At 39.8% G+C, this 24,987-nt stretch overlaps 1 protein-coding gene and 1 non-coding gene across 5 annotated transcripts in view; one reads left to right on the forward strand and one right to left on the reverse strand.

Annotated features, from left to right (window-relative positions):
• Positions 1-1,463: 1,463 nt before the first annotated feature.
• The window catches only part of Zmynd11 (zinc finger MYND-type containing 11), a 103,504-nt gene continuing 79,980 nt past the window's right edge, over positions 1,464-24,987 (reverse strand). For all 4 annotated transcript variants that reach the window (XM_010615732.3, XM_010615731.3, XM_010615733.3 and 1 more), the window contains 11 exons: positions 17,373-17,450; positions 16,708-16,800; positions 14,253-14,340; positions 13,565-13,620; positions 12,489-12,566; positions 11,527-11,645; positions 7,740-7,947; positions 7,251-7,319; positions 6,217-6,489; positions 5,755-5,940; positions 1,464-3,493 (listed from right to left, as the gene is read on the reverse strand). In XM_010615732.3, the coding sequence (XP_010614034.1) occupies positions 3,371-3,493; positions 5,755-5,940; positions 6,217-6,489; positions 7,251-7,319; positions 7,740-7,947; positions 11,527-11,645; positions 12,489-12,566; positions 13,565-13,620; positions 14,253-14,340; positions 16,708-16,800; positions 17,373-17,450 (1,371 nt within the window). In that variant the 3' untranslated portion in view covers positions 1,464-3,370. The remainder of the gene's footprint in view (positions 3,494-5,754; positions 5,941-6,216; positions 6,490-7,250; positions 7,320-7,739; positions 7,948-11,526; positions 11,646-12,488; positions 12,567-13,564; positions 13,621-14,252; positions 14,341-16,707; positions 16,801-17,372; positions 17,451-24,987) is intronic.
• LOC117285494 lies at positions 16,974-17,112 on the forward strand. Its single transcript, XR_004516550.1, has one exon. It is a non-coding gene; the product is annotated as a U4 spliceosomal RNA (small nuclear RNA).

The following is a 24,987-nucleotide window of genomic DNA, read 5'->3' on the forward strand; positions in this document are numbered from 1 at the left end:
TATAGTAATGGCTAATTTTTCCCTTCTTTAAAACAAGGTGGCTTCCATACTAACATACTGATCCATGTTTCTGCTCTGTATCATCCTGTTCAGTACTGGAAGATGGCGAGCTATTATTTACTCGTCTCTCCTCATTGCTGTAATTCAGTCTGGTCTTCCCATTACAGAGGTGACAGTGTCACTTCCGCTTGCTTTGCCTCTTCCTGGAGGCCTCGCTCTTTTCATTTGGATCTGTCGCTACTTTTAGGGACACTTGTTTTAACTATGGCTTTTACTTCCTAATTTTCTTACTTGAAAAGCCATTTTCAACAAAACTTTAATGCTTGAGATCTAGAATCAGAGTTGGTGTCTGACCAAGAGATTTTTCAATGAGGAGTAAGTCTGTTGGTTAGTAAACGGGATCCAGCAAAACATGGGCAAAATGAAGGTGAAAAGAGCCTGGCCGGGCGTGGTGGCTCACGCCTGTAATCCCAGCACTCGGGAGGCTGAGGCAGGAGGATCGCTATGAGTGCGAGACAAGCCTGGGCTACATAGTGAGTTCCAGGTCAGCCTCAACTATATAGTGAGACCCTGTCTCAACCGCCCCCCCCCAAAGAGCCTGTACTGCTGTTGGAAGCTTCAGAATTCCACAGTAATGGGACTGTAAGAGTCAATCCTAAACATATGACCCTAGTTATATGATACAGGACATCAAAGGGAAGAATCAGACACTGGGTGAAGTGAAGGTGGGTTCAGGCTGGGACTAAAACTTTTTACAAGTAAACTAATGACTATGACCTTACCAACAAGTAAGTGAAAACAGCAGAGGATACCTGTCTGCTGGTTTTCCAGTTAAGAATTGAATAATGCATCAGTTTTTGAGGCTCATACGTAGTAATCAATATGCGATAGTCATCCTTTTCTTTTTCAGTCATGCTGCCTTTCTGAGAACAGTGAATGTAAATTCAATCTAAATGTTTAAGTGAACAAATTATATTTAACACTGATTTTGTTATATATATATATATAGGGCCTTGCTAAATTGCTTGGTTTGGCCTCAAACTCATACCTCAGCCTCCTGAGAAGCTAGGGTTACAGAACACACCGACGAATACGACCCTGAACAGTCACAGTGAGTAACCTGCAGTACCTGACCGACACAAGTGGGCTGTGTTGAGTTTGGAACGGGGGACTAGGCCAAATTAACAATTTATCAAAACCAGTTTTTTAAATACATTTATTAACCAATGTTAACACATTAAATGAATCTATATATTGCTAGTCAGAGCAGCTTACAAAATGCCAGAATGCATCATAGAACTGGACAGCCACAATGAATAATTACAATGTGCATAGTGGCTAAGCTCAACACCTCGATATAGCTTTATGATTGCAGAAAATTTTAATAATGATTCCTAAAACAATCAATTGTAATTTTACCTAAAACTTTTACAAAACCAGGCCACAACCTCTTTTTTTAATTGTTTTTTTTTAAACACACAGTTTTCACGCTGTAGTAACTTGGAAATGTGCAACCGTGTCAACAGAGACAAAAAGCCAAAGTAACACGAATCTCACTGTCATGCAGCTATCGGTTAAATATTACATACTCTGGAATGATTTTACACCAAAAATATTTCCACAATAACTTGCTCTCATAGGGGTGGATCGAAGTCTTAAAACTTGAAAAACAATCAAAGGGGTTAAGTGTTCTTGGTTATGACCGCGCCTGCCTGCGCCACAGCGCCGCGGCGACCTGGCCTGTTGCACAGCAGCGAGGAGGGCGATGAACCGAGTCACTGCGGGACCTGGTGGGCAGTTGTGGGAAACGGGGCTGCCAGGCAGGCTGTACAGAGAGCACGCACCATTGGGCAGTAGTTTGTCAATTAACTCGTGTCACCACCGTCTGCAACAGCATCGGGATTGGGTGGAGGACGTTTCACAGAAGACTGACTGCACTTTCATCTTTAGAGTGACCCTGCCAAACCTGGAGAAGAGGCTTTAAAAGGCTTTTCTCCTGATTCTTTCACTTCCATCGAGAGTAATTCCTTTAATAAATATCAAAGGTCTAAATAAATATTTACAAATTATTTCTCTAACCTCAAAAAATAACTAAATGATAAGTGGGAATTTGACTTAGTCTAAGGTCAGTCTTTGCCAAAAAACAAAAAACCCAACAACATAAATTGTGAGATATTTTTAAAGAAAAGTAATTAACTTTTCTTGGTTGCATTTTATATATCTATGTATAAAGAAAGCATTAGTCAACTATCGATCCATTCCTATTGGTAATGCTTCTTAATCCAGACATTCCGCAAAATACAGACTTTTTACAAATCACGGCATCTTTAATACAAGAAAATTAACATGCATTATTCTTCATTCTGTGTACAGTGATGGAGTTCATTAGTAGGCAATGACCCATTACTACAAACATAACGGCTTCTGTGAAACTTAAGTGCTTTCTTTCCTTTGAGTATTAACTTACATACAAGAAGTGACACCAGGTAATAGGCAGTTAGGGTGATACTGGCAAGGGGAGAGGAGGGAAACACTGAAGAAATCTGTATGCCTCATCTATAATTTCACATATGGATAAAGGTAGTTTTTGGCTTTTTATTTCGTTGTTTATTTTGTTACAAGCACTCATATTAGGACAAAGATGAAATGTGCAAACTTTAAAATTTAAATATTCATTTTCTCTAAGATCCAGCTCAGTAAAAGAGTACCCCAGTTCCCTGCAATTTTAAACTACAAGATCAAAGCTAATAATTTGTTATAAAAGTTATATATTGAAAAGAAATAATGAAAAACACAATTGGGAAATATTTAAGAAAAAATACGCAGGACTAGCCCTGCTGTGTCAACCCTGTTCCCTAAATTCAGTCCCATCCCCACCGGCATGGCCAACAGATAATGCCTTTGAACGGTGAATTAAGCTGAGCCAGACCAGCCCAACAAAGTTAAGGAAGAAACGTCACATCAAGGTAGTATGTTTTATTCTGAAACAGTTCTATAGTTCTTACATTCAGATCTATTCTAAATGTTTCTTTGTTAAACTCACTTGTGTTTACCTGTTTTTTTTAAGATGTTGTTTAAAGATTAAAATTTTTTAAAACCTAAAAATGTTTTAAAATTTGCTGAAAATGCAACAAATTCTCAATTAAAATTTATTTAAAATAATACCCTCCACTGATGTTACTTTTTAACCCCCTGAAAATCTCCAGAGGGGCATTAACAAAAGATTTAAACTACTGTGCAAAATTTCTTCACGAAAAGTGTTTAAAGGCTGGTGCAAAATGGGAAGCAAATTCTAAACAATTTTGGCTTCTTGGAAACAAAAACCGCTGTGTCTGAGGCATACTCGTCGGGCGGGCGGCGTGGGCCGGCTTCATCTTTTCCGGCGGCAGGTGCGCTTGTGCTCCGCGTGCCAGTGCTCCTGCTGGCACTTGATGGAGCAGTAGGACGTGTTCCAGCAACAGTGGTACATGGCCTCCTCCTCACAGTTGTAGCACTGTGGACAGGGAGCAAGGCGCACTTTGTGAGACCGAGGGCCAAAGTGTGGACACCAGTGAACTGTACACGTCTCTCTTTGTTTTCACAGCTCTTTGGGGCTCAGACTAACAGGCCTGGACACTGGAAGTGGCGTGTGTTTGGTGCACCGAGAAGGAAAGGACACGGCGGTGACGCCGGGGCCTGCGGCACGTGTCCGGTGCTAACCAACTCGTGCCTCCCCGGCACCGGGCGGCGTCTGGCCCTCCCTGCGGGACAATTCCAACGGGCACCGCTAGGCACCGCAAGGGTCCAGTCCCTGCTCCCCGGGACGGCTTGGACATGAAGGAAAAACCCAGCGAAGGAACTAAAAGGTTAATTGAAGTTGGGCTGGTAAACGAGTGCTCCTGTGATGCGTGAGCAGCCATCCCACACCCTGGCCTGAGCGGTGACACTAACATGTCTAACGCGACGGTAGCAGTCAGAAGTTCTCCAGACTCAGCCACGTGTGCGCGGGACGCAGACACGGGGGCTGCGAGTCCTGCAGGCCGGACCGGGGAGAACACCCTACGCTTGGTCAGTAAAAAATCTACCCTCTAATTTTCTTTGTTATGGGTTAAAATTAAGGTTTAAAATCCTTTTGTGATCTAGTTATAACAGTAAAGTCAATTACTGTTAGAACGGTATAGAGAACATGCTTAATTCTGGAAATAGCTTGGATGAATCAGCTGGTTTGGTGCCACAAACTCGTCAAATAAGATTAAGTTTATTTAACTTCTTAGTTTCCTATCTTGAAAATACTTTAAATAGCACCATCCTGTCTCCTAACCCAAGTGCCCATCTCGCTTTCCTGCCGTGTTCTGCACGTTTGGGGACATCTGAGCATACTCAGACGCATCTGTCTACCCCTGTGTTCTATTTCTTACAGTAGTACAAGGTCCAACCTGATGAAGAGAAAGGCTTGGGCTTTGGAGCCCCAGCTCTGCTAACTAGGTTTTTACTCATTCTCTGTAGTGCCGTAAGCTTCAAATGCGTCACACTGCTGTATCGCGGTTGGTAAAGCGCTAGAGAACATGGTGTAGTTAGTATAGCCTCCTCTTCCCATTTCCTTTGGTTCTCTTTTAAACTTAGATGTCTTCTCATACATCTGGTGTCCACATTCTAGCTTTCTGCGTCTCCGCATGGAGGTAGAATCGTCATAAACACGTCCTTTAGGACTTCTTGTCTGTTATCCTGAGCATACATACCTTAATTCCCTAACCGGCCTGTTTATTTCAGTATTCTCCAGCTGTTGTTACTAAGTTCTCTTTACTTATTCATCTAAATTATATGCTAAATTTGCCTTCGCCTTATTAACGCACCTTTCTAATTCGGTGTGGGGGGTGTTAGGAAATGAACCCAGGGCCTGAGCATGTAGACAAATACTCCACCAGTAAGTGACAGCCTCATTTCTTTTCTTTTACTGTAACACAGTCTGGCTAAATTGCCCGGCCTGGCCTCAAACTTGTCATTTTCTGGCCTAGGCTCCTGAGTGACTGGGATTATAGGCATGTGCTACCACACCCATCCCAAATCTTTATCCAATTTTAAAAAATGTTTTCTTCTTTCATGAAAAGTATAAAGTACTGTAGCTGGATAAAAATGAATTAAATTTCCGTAAAATGTTATACAGAAAAGCATTAAAATTAGAGCTGTGCTGTGCCTTTGGGTGCAAACAGATCACCGAGTATCGTGGGGCTGTCCAAAGGGCAAACGGCTCTTGTGTACATGTTCACAAACTTTCACCCAGAAGGACGACACTAAAAATGACACATTTAGTCAGGTTTAACCGAGTGCAGAGATCAGAGGTGCTATAAAATTTACTGCTTTTTAAAAAAGGAATATGTGTGTGTGTGTGTGTTAGGGGAGCAAAATCTGAAAAGTTATTTTCACGATGCTAATATTTCTAATTTGGATTTTGCTTATTGGAAGTCATCAGGCAAAAGTTGAGGCCCGTTTACCCAACAAGGTACTTGCAGAGATGGACAAGTTGTACCAGGTGATTATAACGTACTGAAGTGTTAGCTCATCTTCACAAAATAACTGTGAGCAATACTCAGTGACGTGGGATCTGTGATTGAGAGATTATAGGACTTTAATAAACAACTGAAAATAGTTCACAATTTCACAGTCACCCTTATTTTAGGAATAATTTTTACATGTCCCACATATATCTTTATATACTGATTTCTATCATACCTGATATTCTCAGAAATAAAATTCTAAAAAAATAATGATATTTACCCACTGCTTCTTCTTGGTCTGAGATATGAGTTGTTTGTGCTGGGTCGCCAGCTTCTTGATCTCTTCCACAAATTCTTCTTTACACTTTTCCTTTACTTGCTTACACTTTCTGTCCATCTCACCCTGCATGTTGGCTACAGCTTTATTTACAGCCTGTCTTTTTTCTTCCTCCATTTCAGAACGCAACTGGAAAGAAAGGAAGTTAACACACAGTGCTTTTCATGGTCCATAAGTTTAAACAAACAATAACACTGTCTACTAAAATAATGAACTTTTCCCCCTTCAATAAGATGGGCAAAGAATTTTGGCAAGAAGTGTTACCAATTAAATGATTGTAACACTAATTACTGTACCCCTAAATTAGAACGGCCACTGCCTGGTGGAGGCTAAGTCACAGTAGCCACTGCTGCGGGGAAGGAAGGCCCGAGTACATGGGGCGGCAGTGGCCAGGACCAGCTTTACCTTTTCCAGAGCTTCACGGACAACTCTCTCTGTCTCCCGCTTGTGGTCCGATTTCATCCGGTCTTTAAAGTCATTGAAAATTTTGGTGTACTTGTCATGGCACATGCTCTGACAGACCCCATCGCTGGCAGTCTGGGTGCTCCGGTGCAGCATTCTGGGGGAAGAGGCACTTAACTTCTTAGTCTGCGTCGACACCGACACCTTCTCGATGGGCTGAGGCATTGTGGGGATTTCCTGGCTAGAACTCACTGCTTCCGTTTCAGGCTCTGGTTCCTAGAGGGGAAGAAAAGTGGTTAGGTGGAAATAAAGCAAGATAATTTACTCCATCAGGAACAACTATTAGGATAAAATTTCGGTTATATCAAGCAGTCTACTTAATAGCCTGCTATTTAAAAACATGTAATTAAGATGTTCTTTTGTTATATATATCATACCAGAGCTTAAATCAATCCCCCAAACCAGCTAATGAATGAAAAAAATATGGAGTTAATGGTTACACTAATATGAAACAACTTCATTCATAATTTCATTACATATAAATAGTATGGGTTTGCTCTTAAATCTTTTCAGAATGTAAAAATCATTATCAATTTATAATCACTTCTTTGGACTAGATTCATTAACAAATTTTCTGAAACCCTAAGCCACTTCTTACTGTCTACAGGTTTAGAATGTACCCAGAGTTAGTTTTAAAACATGCCCGGTTTGTATAGTTCAAAAGGGCCGAGCTTAACTATCGTCTCCCCAGGTTAAGTGGTAGCATAACTGATTTTTCAGATGGATGCTCTCCTATTTAGTGATGCTATGACAATGCTATGACAGCGATGTACCCTTCCTCCTTTGCCAACTGTGTTCAGTGGTTGCTTTCTCAAGACGGAGACATGACAGGAGTCAAACGACAGAGGGCAAACCGGAGGGACATGCTCTGACTGATGCGTTTTCCAGGTACCCACCAGGAGGGACTGTCTCGACCGTACTTTGTGAACCTTTCCTCTTTCAACTGCCACCTGGACACTGCAAAGGGGGCGACTTACTTCCTTTTTGGGCTCCACACTTTGATTACGTCGTCCTTTCTTTGCTCTTGGTTCTTGAGTGACCTTTAGCTGTGGGCATTGTAAAAGTAATACCACGTTATTCCAGACTCTAGGAAATACCTTGAACATGCTGCTAGTGGACACACAGGTGAGAAAGGGGTAAGTCTCCTCCTCCGCATTCACTTGCACCTTCCATCCGCTCAGTTACCACTTGTTCAGCTACAGTTCTGGTAACTGAGGGCTTGAGCAAGGCCCCGCACCTTCACTGAAGAGCAGACACTCACTCTTCACACGCCCGAGTCAGGTTAAGTTTGCTGACGCTTAACCTACTGATTTGTGCGGCTGCTTGGGTGTACTTGTGCAGAGTACATATGTTCGAAAGGGAAAGGAAGACATAACAAATCCATGTTTTACAGGGAGGAGTGCACACTGAGGTTCACATTTAAAAATAAAAAGTGATGTGTAGTTCCTTAGCAAGACACAGCTCACCTGCTCGTTACTGGTAGAAGAGATACTGGATTCTGCCTCTTCCTCACCTCGGTCCTCATTCTTAGACTTCCAAAATCTTCCTTCACGAAGGAAACGCTGGTGCAGTTCCAGCTCATCACAGGCCTTTTTCCACCCCATACTGCGCTTCACATGCAGCCGGTGAATGTTGACTGTGATGTCTTGGATGTTTTCAGAAGGAATCCAGGCCCTGGGAAGAGCGTTTGACGGTGCAGCAGAAACACCCGAAATGGTGAGACCAGCGCTGAGAGAAGTTGGCGACCTCTACCCCTTGTAAAGTACAATCTGTGGCACCGCTGATCGACTAAGGTTCCTAATGATAGCCTGATAAGGACACCCTGACCAAAACCAAAGCAAGTGAGGTGTTTTCACTGTTTTCGTCAGCAGAGCCAAGTTCTTGGCATTGACCTGATTCATTCACAAGGCGCTAAACTAACCACGCACTGTTCAGCTGAGCTCGGTCATAGTTCATATCGACATTCTTTATGCATCCTTTTAAACATGGTATTGTCCTAAATACTACAAACTACTAGGATCCCCTCAGATTTTTGCAGGTCAGCACTAAAAAATCATTTGAAAATGCCCAGAAATTTTCATGAGATATGTATGCATCCATATAAAATAAGGATAACTAAAAAATAGGACAGCATTGCCAAATTCTATTTCATGGCCCTGTGCATAAACCAGATTAATAAATGGGAAATTTTATATTTAGAAACAATGTTTTCACCAATGAACATATAAGCACCTCTGAATTATATGTGATAGAGATCCAAAAAAAAGAATGGAAAATAATATTTGGTCTTTTTAGGAAGAATGCTCAAAATTCGAGAAATTTGTCCTGGCTATTAACCTCCTGACTGGACTTAAATGACTACGCATCTAGACTATTGTATCAATTCGGAAAATGCTTGTGTGCACCAGTGAGGACCCGACAGAGAGCGCTGAACACATGTGATCATGCATTTGGCTGCCTCACCTGCATCTGGACAGTGTGTTGCCCATGGGGCTAAGTATAAACAATTAATTAGTGGCTGGAATCCAGGGAGGTCTTGGTTCTCCTGTTCACTAGGATGGCACTGCAGACCCTGCCTCTGCCTTCACGGAACTCAAGGAATTCTGGGAGCTGTGTGGAGGAGGATGCCATTTGGTGGCGAGAGGTCAGAACGTTTCATCTGTGCTTAACTCCATGAGTAAGACTTAGAGGACACAGGGAGAGACTGCAGACATGGGACATTACAGATGGGACAGGAGCTCTAAGGACACATGAGTATCCTCAAACATGTTTTTAGGAGCACAGAACACAGATGTGGATATGGCACTGTGAACAAAGACTGATTCTTTTCAGTTTTCTGTTAATCTCCCTTATAAATATGTAGGATGCTATAGTTTTCATTCTAGGTCTTTAATTATGGCGGTCTGGAAATACTGGGCCATTTTGAAGGAATCTGTTCAGAGAATTATGGTCATGTGTTAGAAATAAAGATTTTTAACCTGTTTGTGCAAGCTAAGCTATGTGTGTTGTAATTTAAAATATATACTATGGCCGGGCGTGGTGGTGCACACCTGTGCACACCTGTAATCCCAGCACTCAGGAGGCTGAGGCAGGAGGATCACTGTGAGTTCAAGACCAGTCTGGGCTACACAGTGAGTTCCAGGTCAGTCTCAACTACATAGTGAGACCCTGTCTCAAAAAATAAATAAATAAAATATATAATATGGTTTAATATTATATATTATATATTATATAATATATATATAATATTAATAACACTATCAGGCTTAAATTATTACATTTCAACTTCTGTAACATTTATAAATATTACAAATGTTTACACATAATACATCAACATCGTATCATCTGGTTTAAGTGCTTTGTTAAAAACCTGGATAAAGTATATACACTTTGAAAAGCTCTACTGCAGAGTACAAATGAAATTAAGCTCATGGAAGATTTCCTTGTCATTAGATTTTGAATTAAACTTAAGTCTTTAAGTCGATATATGTTTTGAGATCCCTGTACATAGCATGCAATCTATAAAAATGTTTCATGTTCACCTTTTAAAAATAGACTGCTTTTAAGAGAGGACTAGCTGCCTGGAATAAACTTGTAACTTACAATCCACCCGCTGAATTTAATAAAACTGATTCTTTTTTTTTTTTTCTCCTTTTGATATTTTGGAAACAGGGTGTTCCTGGCCAGCCTGAAACTCACTGTGTAACCACCCCAGGCTGGCCTCAAACTTGGAAATCCTCCTGCTTCAGCCTCCCGAGTGCTGGAATTATAGGTGTGTGCCACCATGCCCAGTTAATTCACTTACGTGTCAACATACTTTATAATATACTTCTATTCTTTTTTAATCAACTGCATTACTGTAGACATCAGATTCCAGTTTTATAAAGTACCACTGGGTACACTTCCTCAACCCCTTGGCGCTGCAGTCTCTCCCTGCCTGTTTGGGTATGAACATGAATTCCACTGAGTAAGATGAATTAAGCACGTAATGCTGAAAAACATACGACTAGTACTAAAAAAAGTAATTTTGTATTGAATTATTTTACTGTCATTGTCTGACATTTTTGATGTAAAAGTAGTGTCCGCTAAGAGTGTGTTTAAGAAGGAACATGGAAATTTAAAGTACTAGTCACAGGTTCTAGTCACTGTATTTCTATTCTCAATTAAATGAAGACTGAGTCAAGATTCACTATGGGGAGAAACAAGATCCCCCTTTTGTAGCTTCTCTTATTATACTGACCTGTACTGACTGTACTGCCTTCCCAGCATACAGAGGGCATTCACAGACTATCAGTTTAAATCCTTGCAAAGTACAACTGTGGGATCCAGTAGCTGATCTCACTTTTCCCTATTCTGTAGTATTTATATGAAATGAACCAAATTATTGATTCTTTCTGCCTTTTTAGATTCATTTTTTGTGAGTCCTATGATGGTTCACAAAACTCAAATTCACACTTGTGTTATCAGTAACATTAATATAATAATACCTTAGACTAATTTTCAATGTCCAGTAATGTTAAGGCCTCACCTCACAATGCAGGAGTAGTTTTAGTTTTATAGTCCTATAGCTTAGCATTCTTTGTGAGATATTAACTATGCAAAGTAACTTTATAGTAATAAAATGGCTCCTACTTTGGGGATCCATATCTTCTTACATTATGAAAATGTACATTTTAAAAATTTCTGTAGCAGTACAAACTTTAAAATCTAGATTAGGAAGCAGTATTTTTTAGCTATATGCATATCATGTACATTTTAAAAACTTCTGCAGCAATACAAACTTTAAAATCTAGATTAGGAAGCAGTGTTGTTTAGCTATATGCATATCATTTTTAGGCATACTAAATGTACTTCTGAGATTGTCTTCTAATCCCAAATTGATTATTTTTCCTTACGGCTTTAACAGCGTCTTGAAGATGGGTGAAACAACTGTGATAGCCTTATAATATTATGAAATGGATTTACTCTTCCCATCCCAATGCATTATGAATTCAATCTCAGCTCTAATATGCTTCTGAGTACTAAGAGGATCAGGTATTGATAATGCCCTATTTAGAAATGATGCCTGAAAAGTATCCAGAAATATAATTTATATCAATCATTATTAGCTGCATTTTTTTTTGTCATGTGATTTTGTTTTTTCAATTTAAAACAAACTTCACACTGTTTCTAGTGGGCAAGCCATCAGACTTTTTTAAGGACTTTGCAAAAGCACAGCTATGAATGAACACTGCACACAGGTTCTTGAATTACCTCTGGTGGTGGTGGCCAAAAAAGCGAACGTCAACTTGATTGTCCTCTTTCTGCATGACTTTGGCTGGCCAAAACCCGAAACCTTTCATTTTAGCCCAAACCAGCTCATGATTGGGTATCTGAAAATAAAATGTTCACCTTGTCACAGTAAAGCATTAAACATAAGTATACCACTAATATTGGACTGCTCAGTCAGGTATAACTCATTATTTTGAAAATATTTTTCTAACTCCCAAATACTTAGAAAGTTACAGTTCTTGTCTTCACTCCTTTATCTTCACGACAGACACCCAGAACTTACATCGTGTAAGAGTAGCTGTAACCCTTATTGTTCAGAAGAGCAGTGAGGCCACCCCTGAAGCTGAGGCCATGTGAACAACACTGGTATACAGGACGCCCTCACTTCAGAAAGAGCCGTCCTGGGCCCAACAGCACCAGCTCTGCCTGGGGACCTGCCAGACACGTGACAGTTCTAAGGTCTGCACTGACCTCCTGAACCAGAGGCCACACGGCCCACAATGTCAGGTAAGCACTGCAGCATCAGGGAAGACTGGCTTCTCCCCTCAGGTGGCCTCCAGAGCCAGGGTCATTGGAGCCACCGACCAAACACTCAAAAGGGTTTTGTCAGCACCCTTCTTGAAATCATCTCATTTTAGGGAAATTATACAGCCACAGACGTACACAAAGCCTTAGATCTCTTACCAAAGAACAAGAGGAAAAGCAAACGTGCACTTTACCATTTATTAAGGGGCCCAATGTTTAGTCTTATTAAGTACTTTATTTAAAATTCAAAAGTGAAGAATGATCTCAGTTATTTCCCCGTGTTCAAGTGTTCATAATAATCAAAACCATATATAATGTGCTACACAAAATAACATGGGAAAATCATAGTATTTAGGTGAGTTAGGAATAAACTTCTCTGAAGCACTTAAGTGAAAACAAAACCACAAAACTGTACATACACAAGGATAGCAGAACCAATTGTCCGGACGAGCGTTTGACAAATAGAAGCAGTTCTTGCAAAGCTGTAGTTCATCCAGCTGCAAAGAAAAGCAGCTATTTAAACTTATATAAAACATATAAAATACTTTCACATAAATTACCATTCTTGTTCAAGTACATCAGTAGTATTGAATTTTTCTGCTTATACAATCTATTAAGCTCACTTAAAAAAATTCTCAGTAAGCAATCCTGGAAGAGCCTACCACTATACATCAGAACCCTCTGCGTGGTCTCAGAGAGCACATGGAATAGAAGGTGAATGCAGTGGACGCTCTGCTCCCATCTGCCTGGTCAGCGCTCAGATTAAACAGCACTTCTTCGTAAGAGTCATCCAGTACAGCACATACGAAATAAGCACTGCTGGTGACGGCCCTCCTCACACTGCCTCTCCCTCCGTGTTAGTCCCCTGCATGTTTTCATGACATTCTCTTAATAAGGGTAAAGGGACATACTTTATCTGGTTTCTTTTTTCTGGTCCGTCTTTGCAGAAGGCAGATTCAGGAGCAGGAAGTCTATACCCTGACTCCTCCTAACACACTGCCTGGCACATAGTCAGCATTCAATAAATATTTGCTGAATGAACAAAAAGCATAGGTCAAATTTAAAATGAACAGAAGTCCTAAAATTTTTTATTTAAATTGAGGAACTTTAGCAAACGTAATATAGGCAAGTGCTTCAAGTAAGACCATAAAAACATCTGTTGTGTAAATATGCACTTTGTTCTTTGGCTGGTGTTTTGTCGATATAGGCTAGGAGGGAGGCAAGTGTGAGCCCTTCATTCACAAGGCAGCAGTCATCATCTGCCTGGTGCCACACATTTATACGCACGGTCTCACCAATAAAACAGCTCCAAGAGATAGTTGAAAGTTTACTTAGCTTTGCCAGAATTTTTTCCCACTTGCGTTATTTCCCATGGATGTCAAACATGAAAATAAAATTTAAAGGAGATGGCATAATTAAAATGCAGATGAGACAGTGAAATCCTAGAATAATGGCAGATGATGGCAAGAGTTTCAGCTGTGATCATGACTCGTACCTCATGACACGTGTCTTTATACAGCATCCTCGCAATGTCAGCTTGCTCACTGTCTGCTGTAATTAAAGATGAAGAAACCTATCAATGATCTAGAGATAGCACTATCAAAGTTGAGTCAAATCCTTCATTCTTTCTTTTTAACAAAAGTAGACCTATTATTTCAAACCAAAACACGTATATCAAACAAGGTGCAGGCAGCAAAATTCAATTCTATAGGCAGCTATTGTTTTACATTCAGCACCACCACTAATTCTGAAGGTACAGAGTGACTTCTTGCCTTTGAATGACAGGCTATTAACAGGGAGCATCAGAATTAATCAAAGTGCTATAAAAAGCCACTCAGCTAAGGCAAATAACTAAAAATCATAAAGAATAATTATAGTTACATCAGTAAGAATACTACAGTTTTGCCACTGGCCAGTCAACTTTATAAGCACTATCACTGAATATTCATAAATTTAAATATTTTTGTACCAGGGATTGAACTCGGGACCTTGTACTTGGCGAGGCAGGCACAGTGCCATTGAGCTAAATCCCCAGGCCCAGAAATTTAAATTCTAACATTACTACTTATGTACAGATAATATTGAGGTATTAACTTTTAAATTTAATGACTTCTACAACACATTTCTCAACATGGGTATAAATGGTATTTTAAAAAATGCACAAAAAAGAAAAAGCATTCAACCTCCATAGAAAATCACTGTGTTGTGGAGCAGCAGTTGGGCATCAGCTTTGAATTCCTCATAACTTCGATATTTCCCCTCATTCACTTTCTGTAGATGGCGAAAGACAAAACAGCAAGAGTTACTAGTGAGAATGTTTGTTTGGATTATGCTCAGAGAACGAGAGGGTGGGGCACGGCTGAAATCTTCCAGGAGGACATCGGGACTCTCTTGTCCCGTACTGCCGACAGGGCCATGTGTGGCAGGAACCAGTAACTCTGCTTTGTACTTTCAGAGTTCCAGCAAGATAAAGTGTGGCAGAGCAGATACTCCTGCACCCCACCGTGTGTTCCGAGTTATCTTCCCTGAGGAAACTTCACAGTTTCACCTTTCATTCTGCAATAATGATGAAAGCTGCTGCTAAACTTATAAACGGGTGCTGTGCTCAGTGGGACTGGTGAGGCCCTAACCACATACCCACCATCATCACAAGAGAATGAAGATCAGAAAACAGAACTGGTAGCCTCTGTGGCAGTTTACCATACTACTAAGCTATGTGAAGAATTCTGAATTAGGACTCGGTACTGAATTATAAATACTTTAAAAGTGAAGTATCAGATGTTCCTCTAACTATCAGGCAATATAAAGGTTTCTTTTACATTAATGACATATGTACAAGGATTTCCTTCAGTGGATTCTCTGGAACTTTGCTGTTGGCTGCCAATGAGGAGGGCTAGCAAGAAAAACTGAGGTTTTGTTTGTTTTTGAGATGGGTAGGTATGGCACAGTTACCTAGAAGTAGCAAGGAGACATTTACTGATCTTGGTGCTATGTTTGGGAAATTGGCAGAAAATATGGGAAACCAGGCCCTTTTCATCCGGGCCTTTGCTCGTCCAGCTTCTTCCTGTTGAAATCTCCAAGACCCATTATTCCACTGCTCTCTCTTCCAAGGCTTCCCAGTCTCCAAGCTGGAGTCACCTGCTTCCTAGACGGTATCTACAGTCACAGGGGCGTTTGCAAATATCGATGTCTGAGTTCCACCTCTGAACTTTTATTGTGTTGGCCTGGGGTGAACTTGGGCATTGGTACTGTTCAAGGCCTCATCCAAATGATCCAACATACCCAGGGTGAAGACAGCTTCCCCTCAGCACTCCAAACACTTCGAGTTTTTCTCTTAATGGTGTCTCATATAAGGACTGTAAAGTGAGGTCATAAAGTGTGGTCTGCCTATTAATTTACAGTACTTTAGTTCATTATTAGCACCTGTTAAACATATGGCTAAAAAACCATTAACCAGGAGGCACTAGCCCAGGTCTTCAGGGATCAGACTGGATAAATACGGGAGACTTACAGAAAGAAAAGGCCACTGAGTTGGGTCTTAAAGGATTTCAATGGCAAGGAAACAGTGTAAACAAAGAGAGGGCAGTGGGAGGTATGGTGGGTGCTTACGTGTCCTTTGTAGGTCTCAAAGTTTAAGAGAAAAAGCTATGCTTGTAGCCAGGTAATATGGAAGGAGGAGGTAACGTTCAAATTACTTTGTTTTTTGTCCTAGAATGTGCTACCACCTTTGAGGGTAAAAACTTTCATTTATCCTTTTTTTTTTTCCAGACAGGGTCTCACTATGTAGTTGAGACTGACTTGGAACTCACTATGTAGCCCAGGCTGGTCTTGAACTCACAGCGATCCTCCTGCCTCAGCCTCCCAAGTGCTGCGATTACAGGTATACGCCACTACGCCCGGCTCATTTATCCTTATTTCCACATAAACATAGCTAGCCTTTTTCAGTGAAGGGGATTTGGAAATTTGTAGGATGATCTTAAATTATTCCTGTGGGTAATGTTTAAATTATTTCTTAGAGGGATTTACAGCCAATCATGAGATTTTAAATTCTCAATAAGATACAAGTAACACGAAGTTAGTAATTCTGCAATCCTGACTAAAATGTATGATTCTGTGTTTACTGTAATTTGTAGTTAAATTAACAAATTCGTCAAAAATCCTCAGTGATGGTAGGTAAACGAACATTTAAGAACAATGAAGCTTCCAGTCACAATCCTTATGTTGTTCATTACTTCCACAAGATTTTAGATTAGTTCTAGGTTCTAAATTTTATCTGAGAGAAACTCCCATGAACTACTCTAAAACGAGAAAACCATGTCCAAAGATGAATACTTTACATATGCAACGGTCAATTGCCTAGGCTAGAATATATTTTCTTTAATCAACAAGTACCGAGAAGGCATAGGTTGTTCATAACAATCCTCTTAAAATGTGACACCCAGTCTGCACTAGAGTGAGCACGTAAAGTCACAAGAAACTGCTTCATTTGGTGGTCACGCCTTCTCTTCCTTTAGTAAGAAAGTGGACAGAACACACTGTCATGGAAAGAATAGCAACCAGAACCACTGTTTAAGTGTAAATCCTTATTATTTAAGAAAATGCATTTGAAGCAGAAATGAAAGGAACTGGAGTACGTACCTCTTGTATGGTGGGGACGTCGACAGCTGAATGCACCAGCCTCCTGTACATGGGGTGTTTACTGTCCTTCCCTTTCTTATTGAGATCTATAGCCTGAAAGGTTGTTAGACACATCAGGTTTAAACTGGCTAAAGAGAGACGGGAAAGCATCAACCCTTAAAATATTCTTTACCTTTTAAGAGAAATCATATACAAGAAATACTTTAAAAATTAATGAAAAAATGTTTATGCACTATTCAGTTTCATGTAGCATTCTTTCAAGCTTTAGCTTTGCGCAGTGGCAGTATCGTAACCAATGGGGTTTATCCAAGGCACTATTATTGTTCATTGAAAATTTTATAAAGCTTTGACAGAAGCAAAAGTTATTTTGTAAAGTTCAATTTCATTTTAAACATCAATAATCATCAATGAAAATGTTCATTTTAATAAGTGAGATTTTTAAATGTGTTTCTAATCTAAAGCAGCTAACAATGCTCGTGTAAAAAGACAAAACAAAAATCTAGCCTAATACAAAACTGTTCACTGCAGAAAAGAAATACAAATGCAATAGTTTCCACATCCTATATTGATCATATTTGTTACTTCTCAGACATTAGCTTTGAAAACATGAATCTGAATAAAACTCATTTTGGGAGATTCCAGAAGATTCTCTGTGTAGGACTCACCCTCTCCTTCATTCGGGAGACAATGAACCTCAGATATGTGCCCATCTCCTGTTTATTTGTATTCTTCTTCTTAATGCTCTGTTAAAGAGAGAAGAAGCCAAATATAAAGTCTGATCATTCATATGTCCATATTCACGTCAAATCTTATAAAGGGTTACAATGTGCAAAGAGTAAAAGATGTACCACTTCCAACATTTGATAAAGAGAAATCTTTGATATCTGCATAACAGAAACAATGTTTAATGTTACCGGCAGGAGTTCAAAGATACCGTTATTCTTAACACAGTTTAGAAACTATTGACCTCTCATTAAAAAATTCTTTTCCTTATATTTTAAAACATTAAACAATTTTGACTAAAACAAATATAATGGAGAATTACTTATTTAATCAAAAATCAATGACTGAAGTCTTCTGGGAACCCCTTAAATTTACAATATTGAATACAAAAGTTGAATATAACATTACTCTTCAAAGGTTATTTTGAAAATCTATGTCATATGAATTATGCACAGTGCAGCTGCACACTAACCTCTCCATTTTAAAATGTTTCGATCTATTTAGTAATAATTCCTGTGTATTAGTCTGGCCTACAGGCTAATTAGCTTCTTCATTTTATCTCTCAGAAAAAAATGTAACAAAAAATACTGGATTCAACCTTTTACGTCATTTCTAAAAAGCTAGGGAACAAAGACACGTGTATTTACTTAGTGAAAGTTGAGAAAGTACCACAGTGTGAAATCAAAGCCAAAATTCTGGACATTTTAAATAGCTAGAACACACTGTCAAGGGATTGGATAGCTCTGGCCACTTTTAATAGATGCATTGATTTTTTTCAGACCAATAATTCCTGCCCAAAGAACTTAATACACAGGAAGCCATTTTAATATACTAAATACCAGAAGGAAAGAACAAGTAATTTTCATGTAACAGGATTTTTAGCTAAGACTTAAACAAACGGATTACACATATACAGATTAAAATATCCGACTAAAAAGCAGAAATTCACTTTATAATGTAGAACTTAATTTCATGTTTCAAGCACTGGCTTCCTTCCTTCCATCCAGATGCCAGACAGCAAAGCACAGAAACAGGCAGTGCTTTTCTCCTCAGTGACTTCTAAGGCTTCTCGGTGCCAATCACAGAGCAGTTTTCTTAACCTGCCCACATAACAGAGGCATGGATGGAACATTCTGCAGAATGCAAGTAAGTCTCACTCCTAGGCATCTAGCTGGAATTCAGGAAGTAGGGATGTGGTCTGGTTTTTTGGGGTTTTGTTTTTTGCTAATTCCTCAGGTGGCTTCCATACATGGTCCAACCTGGGTGCTCAATAGGCAAAGCTAAGGAGTTAAAGATGCAATGAAACTTCCTGAACACCAGGCTTACAGTGTTTAGGGGAAGGAGGCTAATGTTGCTTTACATCTCTGTCTGTCTGTATCTGTCTGTCTGTCTCTCTTTCTCTCTCTTTCACTGTCTCTGTCTCTCTCATCCCTCAATCAGGTACAAATTAATTTAAATGAACTGTAAAGAATAACATAGCCACATGGGGGGGTGACAAACCTCAGTAATTTATGAGCACCATGTTAACCACAGGCACTGCTAAGAGACACGCAGAATTTTAAACACCGACCTCAGTTAGTAATTCTGTCTCTGTACTGGCCTGTGTTGGGGTTTTCCTTTTGGGGTGGGGGGTACCAAGTCCTGGGCCATGCACACAGTAGGCAAACACTCTACCACTAAGCTAAATCTCAAACCCACAATTCTTTTCTTTTTAATTAAAATGTTTTAACTGTCAAAATAAAAATTATATTTACTTACTGTATACATGTTTTGAAATATGTCTGCATTATGGAACAGCTAAATAGAACTGATTATCATTTATATTACCCTCACATACTTTTGTTTGTGTATGTTAAGAACACTTAAAATCACTCTCATTTTTGACAAGATGCCCAGCATTTCCATATACACAAGCATCTGAGGACTATCAGCAGCCCCCTCCCTACCCTAGCCTATGGCAGGGAGTGGTGCTTTTGTTCTGCATCCCTCAAGTCACACAGAAGGAGAGCTCCGTGTATGGGAGGTACACTCGGCTTTCTAATTAATGCTTTTGGACAAGTGTTCTCACCAGCATGGACATCCCTCAACACATTCCTCTCTATGCTAAACAAGCAGTCTGAGCTGTCAGATATCGCGAAGAAAAAGGGAAAAGAGCCAGGAGTGGTCACTTCTACTTCTTAGCTCTTAAAATCTATCTTCCCTTAAAAAAAGAGAATACAAATAAACACTTCTAGCGGTGTGCCCTCCTATCACATCAGCTTTGAAACATTTTGAGTATATAATTAACACTGCTCTGTTCAAATATTAATATCATCATTAAACTATGGATCTGTGCAAATACAGATAAATCAATCTATACCAGGCTAGAAGACTTGTAATACTATCAGTGGAGGTGTGATTCTATTAATAGGTAACATATTATTCAGAGGAAATAAAAAACCAGCACTTTACACGGTACTGACATACATTTTAGTCTTCGTTAAATATTATGCCTGGCCCTTCACTCTATTACCTGGACAAGAATATGCTGCTGTCCTAACTTTCTTTTGAGTAACTCAAGCTCCCTTGGATAACGTGAAGCTCAGCTCCCAGCTGCGCAGTGACTGGAGTAAGGACACGGGAGAGGGTGTCTCAGCACGACTGCCAGCCTTAGCAAAACATCCAGCATGAAAACCTGTGCCGCTGTCCCACGGCTGCTATGGACTCTGTGTGTGTGCTGGAGTATTTGTTTTCCTTTTCCGTGTTCTATTTAAACCTATAAAGTAGTTTACTCCCATAGTTTAATCTAAACTCTCTTGGTTTTAGAGTCCTACAAAATAAAGAAATCTGTGGGCGAAAGTAAGCATTGCTAGGATCTGAATTAATATCACTGTACTGAAACACTCTGCAACAGTAAGGAAACGGTGCTCCGGTTTTGGTGGCTTATGCACCAGCTTGCTTCTGTGCTTATCCAGTGTAAACACAGGTCTGCTTCCAGTCCCTGCTCCTCCCAGTAAAGGATCTACACAGTTGTGGGTGTAACACGCTCCTAAACCTGGTTCTATCAGTATGGGGGAGGGGGCTTTACACTGAGCTAAATCCCCAAACGTTTTCTTAGTTTTTATTTTGAGAGAGGATCTTGTTAAATGGCCCACGCTGGGCTTGAGCTGCTCCAGTCTCCCAGTGCTGGGATGACAGCCATGCACCACCATGTTTAAACATTTTTAAATGAACTGGAAACAGTATAACCAGGGACAGCAACACTTTTTTGTTTGGGGGAAGACTATGAGTCTGCATAGTTCATGCTGAGAACCTTAATTTCACAAAATCTCACCTTATAATAGAGGGTGGAAATCTAATGCTATTATGTTTAAATTTGCTTAAAGCCAAGTTGTTAAGCGTATCTCTTCTCAACTTAGCAAAATCCTGTCGTAAATTTTAAAAAAGAATGCAGGCTGGGGATGTACCTCAGTGGTAGAACACCTGCAGGTTTGATCTTAAGTACTATCCAAAAAAAAGATCTGAATCCTGAAAAGTGGCTACTTCAGTAAAGTGGGAAAGGGTACACAGTGCAGTGGATAGGACCCAACACTGTTCTTAGTTCTGTGTGATGAACTGTCCAGAGTGTTCTCAAATTTCCCCTCATACATGTAATATTCCAAGAGAATCTTATCCCTCATTTAACAAAGTGTTCCTCTGATTTAGAGATCCTGCATCAGTGTTTACTATCTAGGAAGCTTTTAAAAATGCCAGAGTCCAGTTATATAAAGTCCTAAGAACTAGCGAAAACTTACCCATGATAGAAACGATCAGAACAGTGGTTGTCTGGGGAGAGGAGTTTGGGACAAGAGCAAGCCTTCTGTGGCTACAGGGATTTGGGTTATACAGATAGCTGCTCCATCTCTTCCTTGAATGACATACTGAGCACCTGTACATGTCACCATAACGTAACTTTTCCCCCAAGGAAAAATCCCACCAATGTCTAGGAGCCGCTCCTAGAGATCCTAATAGAACTGGGTGAGAAATGGGCCTTAGTCACAGCTGTGAAAGCTTCTTTTTGATAAGCAGTCCTCAGCGTGCGTCGTCCCCAGTGTCACAAGAGACAGACTGGTAATATGGACATGTGCAGGCACACACTGGGGCAGAAGCTGAGAGTTTAACATTGACGGCTGTACTCACAGCACTAAGTGGTGTATCTGCAAAGTTCTCTTAATGTGGTCTGGAAGTCAACTCAAGTTTCTTCCTTAAATCCTCAATTAGCAGATTAGTGAGGTCGGGCTACTTACTAGAATGAAGAGGAATGTATCTCTTACTACCTATGTGAAAGGTACTGTGGCGATGATGTTTTAAATATTCATTACTTCATTACATTTAGAAACGTCATGGTTTTGGCTGTACAGAAGAAATGACCACATGGAACTTCACAGCTAAAGAGAATTATCTTATCGAAAGCTTCCACACTTCTTATTTTTTTACTTGTGGCCCAATACATCTTTTCTGGTGATCAAGGGATTCTACATTATAAAGCCCTCCAGTAACTTAATGCATGGGCACCCGTTAGGTGCTAAGTGCTCAGTGGCCCTGGCCACAGCGCTCTGATTCCGGACCGCAGAGCATGACAGAATCCCCTCTCCAGACATACAGGCTGAGTGCTTTCTCAGGGAAGCATGCAAAAGAAGAAAAGAAAGAGAAGATCCTTAACAGAAGGACAGACCCTCCCATAATCTGTGGGAACCAATGTTTTCTGTGGGATGGGCACAGAGCTCAGTGGTAGAGTGCTTACTTAGCACACACAGCAAGTTCAATACCAGCACCATAGAAAGAAAAAAACATTTGTTCTAAGAAGCTTCCACATTTGATAAGCTTTTAGGTTTTCTTTCCAATACTTTCCAACATTACAGTTATAACTTAGATTTTAGTATTTCCCAAAAGAACAACAGACTGTTTGGCTTTCTGCCCCCGTGCTGCACTGTAAGACTTCAAGATGTCTTGGGTTAAGAATCACACAGCTAACCTATGAAGCAGTCTTTGAGTTGGTGCCTCCCAGCCAAACCAATGTATTTAAAATGGCTTGAGAGAAAGCTACAACCAATATGAATTAAAAGTTCCTTTTTTTCTTTTGATGTGTTAAGACAAGGCCTCTAAGTAGTTCATGCTGGCCTTGAACTCACTATGTAGCCTAGGTTGGCCTTGAACTCATAGCAATCCTCCTGCCTCAGCCTCCTGAGTGTGGGGATTATAGATAGGAGTGTACCACCACACCTGGCTAAAAGAGTAACTTCAAAGGTAATTACTACTTTTTTAAAATACTACTTCATTTTTAATATAACTAAGCAGATCTCCTGAAAACAAGATCAGAAAAATTTAAAAATAACAAGCACAGGATCATCACATCAGTGTAAGTCAGCATATAATTATTTGTGGTCCCTGCTGGAATTACAAATTCCTCACCTCATCCCCAGAGACTATCTGCAGTGAGTCCTCAGAGGCATTGTTTTAAACAAGCACACCAGGTGATCTGGTAAAGGCGGCCTCTGGATTTTAGTTGCAAAAACTAATAAGTATATACATTATCTATATTGTTTTAGAATTTAAAATTTCTAAAATCTTTTTAACTGCAATCAGAAAGCAAAAAAAAAATTAATTTTATCTGCACACAAATAGCATGTGTTATTATGGAAATCGAGAAGCTTTGAAGTATTCTCTAGGTCCACCAACGACTAAGAAATCACAAAAGATTTATAAGAAATCTCAATATTCCAGACTTTAAAAGTAGATCGGTTTAGCAGGAGCAGTGATGAGTGCCGCCGTCAGGCCTTCTCTGGACAAAAACCAGGGGACACTTGTAGTCCATCATTGAAAATCATTTTCTAAAAATATTCTTATGTTTGATCCTTGTCATCCCCAGGACTGTCACCTCAAACCATCTCTTTCCTACAAGGACAGAGCAGTTCACCATGTCTGTTGCCAGGATAATAACAGAACACCGGATCTACCTGCTTCTGTATGTTGAACAAATCACGCTGAATGCTGGATTCTACAGAGCTCCGGCGCAATCTCCTATCGCAGACCCAGCAACAGTTACTCACATTCAAGTTTCTGACAAGTTTTATTTAACTTGCTTTAAAAGAATTTTACCTTTAAAAAGCTTCTCTAAATTATTAAACATATTTCTTCCTACAAGTAAAAGTCTGAACTTGGAAGATAATTCAAATTACTAAGAACATCTTCAGATGAGTTGTTGAGTATATTGGCAGACTCTACTCATGTCCCCCGTATTGGAGAGTAAGTTAGTCCTGCATAATTACTAATACCGTGTTTTAAGATTTGTTCATCCGAGGGGGCAAAATCAATGCTGACTGTCATTGTAGCTGCATCTAAATTTACTATATTTTACAAGTCAACTTTCCTTATTAATGGAAATCGACAACTTTTCACTGAGATCGAGTTCAGACACCATAGGCAGTTTTGAAGAAGTCAGTCTGGAGTGATTTAACAAGAACAAAGCATTTCTCTAATTAATTCTGTAGACTACAGTATTTCTAAATCTACGACATCTGCAGATTCACCAAGAAATTGCTAAAATATTAGCTACAGAAATTAGTGTTTTGCATTTAGTGAATTTTACTGTTCAGTACTGATGCTCTTTTTAGGAAAATTTCAAGCCCTTTCGTAGTTAGCTATAGGATTTGCGTACAGGAGACTGGCAACATTTTCATGTAATACAAGAGTTGTGTCTCTTTGTTCCGTCCCCCTTTTATGTGACACTAGCCTTTCAGGAATAAACAAGATTGAAAAGGCAAAAACAGAATATACTCAGTAAAATTTGCATTCTTTTCGGAAAATCATTTAAATGACTTATTTGTATCAAGGCCCAAGCTTACATAGAATGACATTCAGCCAATGATACTACCACCTGTCCAGCCTGTCCCTCTCTAACCCTTCCCTAGGCACTGCATATTCCAGAGACAACAAAAGAAAAAGTGTGTGTACTTTGTACATATTTTTGCTTTACTGATATTGGAAGTTCTAAATGGGCTTTAGTATCTAGATTAAGTTGTAAACATCCTGCTACAGCAACCAGTCCAACTATTATCTCCATAATCCCTTACAGGTACAATTAAAGATAAAATTCTGACAAGCCACCAGAAGATTCATCACAAACACCAAACACACTGCTATAAAATCATCTCACACTCATATCCAAGCCTTTCTTGCCACACCATTATTAAAGCCCTCATGGATTTGATATGCAAAGTATGTAAACTTTGTTTCCCCAGCTAGGGTTGGTAGTGTAGGTCGTTTGATACAGATTAGGTAACAATACATAGGACTTTAGTTTTATATCCTGGATCCAATTTTTAAAGTCATCCGCCTTTATCAGTCTTCCCATTGCTTTTTCCTCTGGCTAAGCTTGTAGTAAACAGCAAAACTACTTCATAAAAAGTAACTGGCTCAGGGGCTGGGATTTAGCTCAGTGGTTCTGCTGCCTGCCTTGCAAGTGCAAGGACCCGAGTTCAATGCCTAGTACCAAAAAAAAAAAAAAAAAAAAAAATTGGTTCAAAAAACTTTCTAAAA

This window comes from Fukomys damarensis, unplaced genomic scaffold, assembly GCF_012274545.1.
Source record: "Fukomys damarensis isolate Sample0158 unplaced genomic scaffold, DMR_v1.0_HiC HiC_scaffold_10, whole genome shotgun sequence".
Taxonomy (NCBI): Eukaryota; Metazoa; Chordata; class Mammalia; order Rodentia; family Bathyergidae; genus Fukomys; species Fukomys damarensis.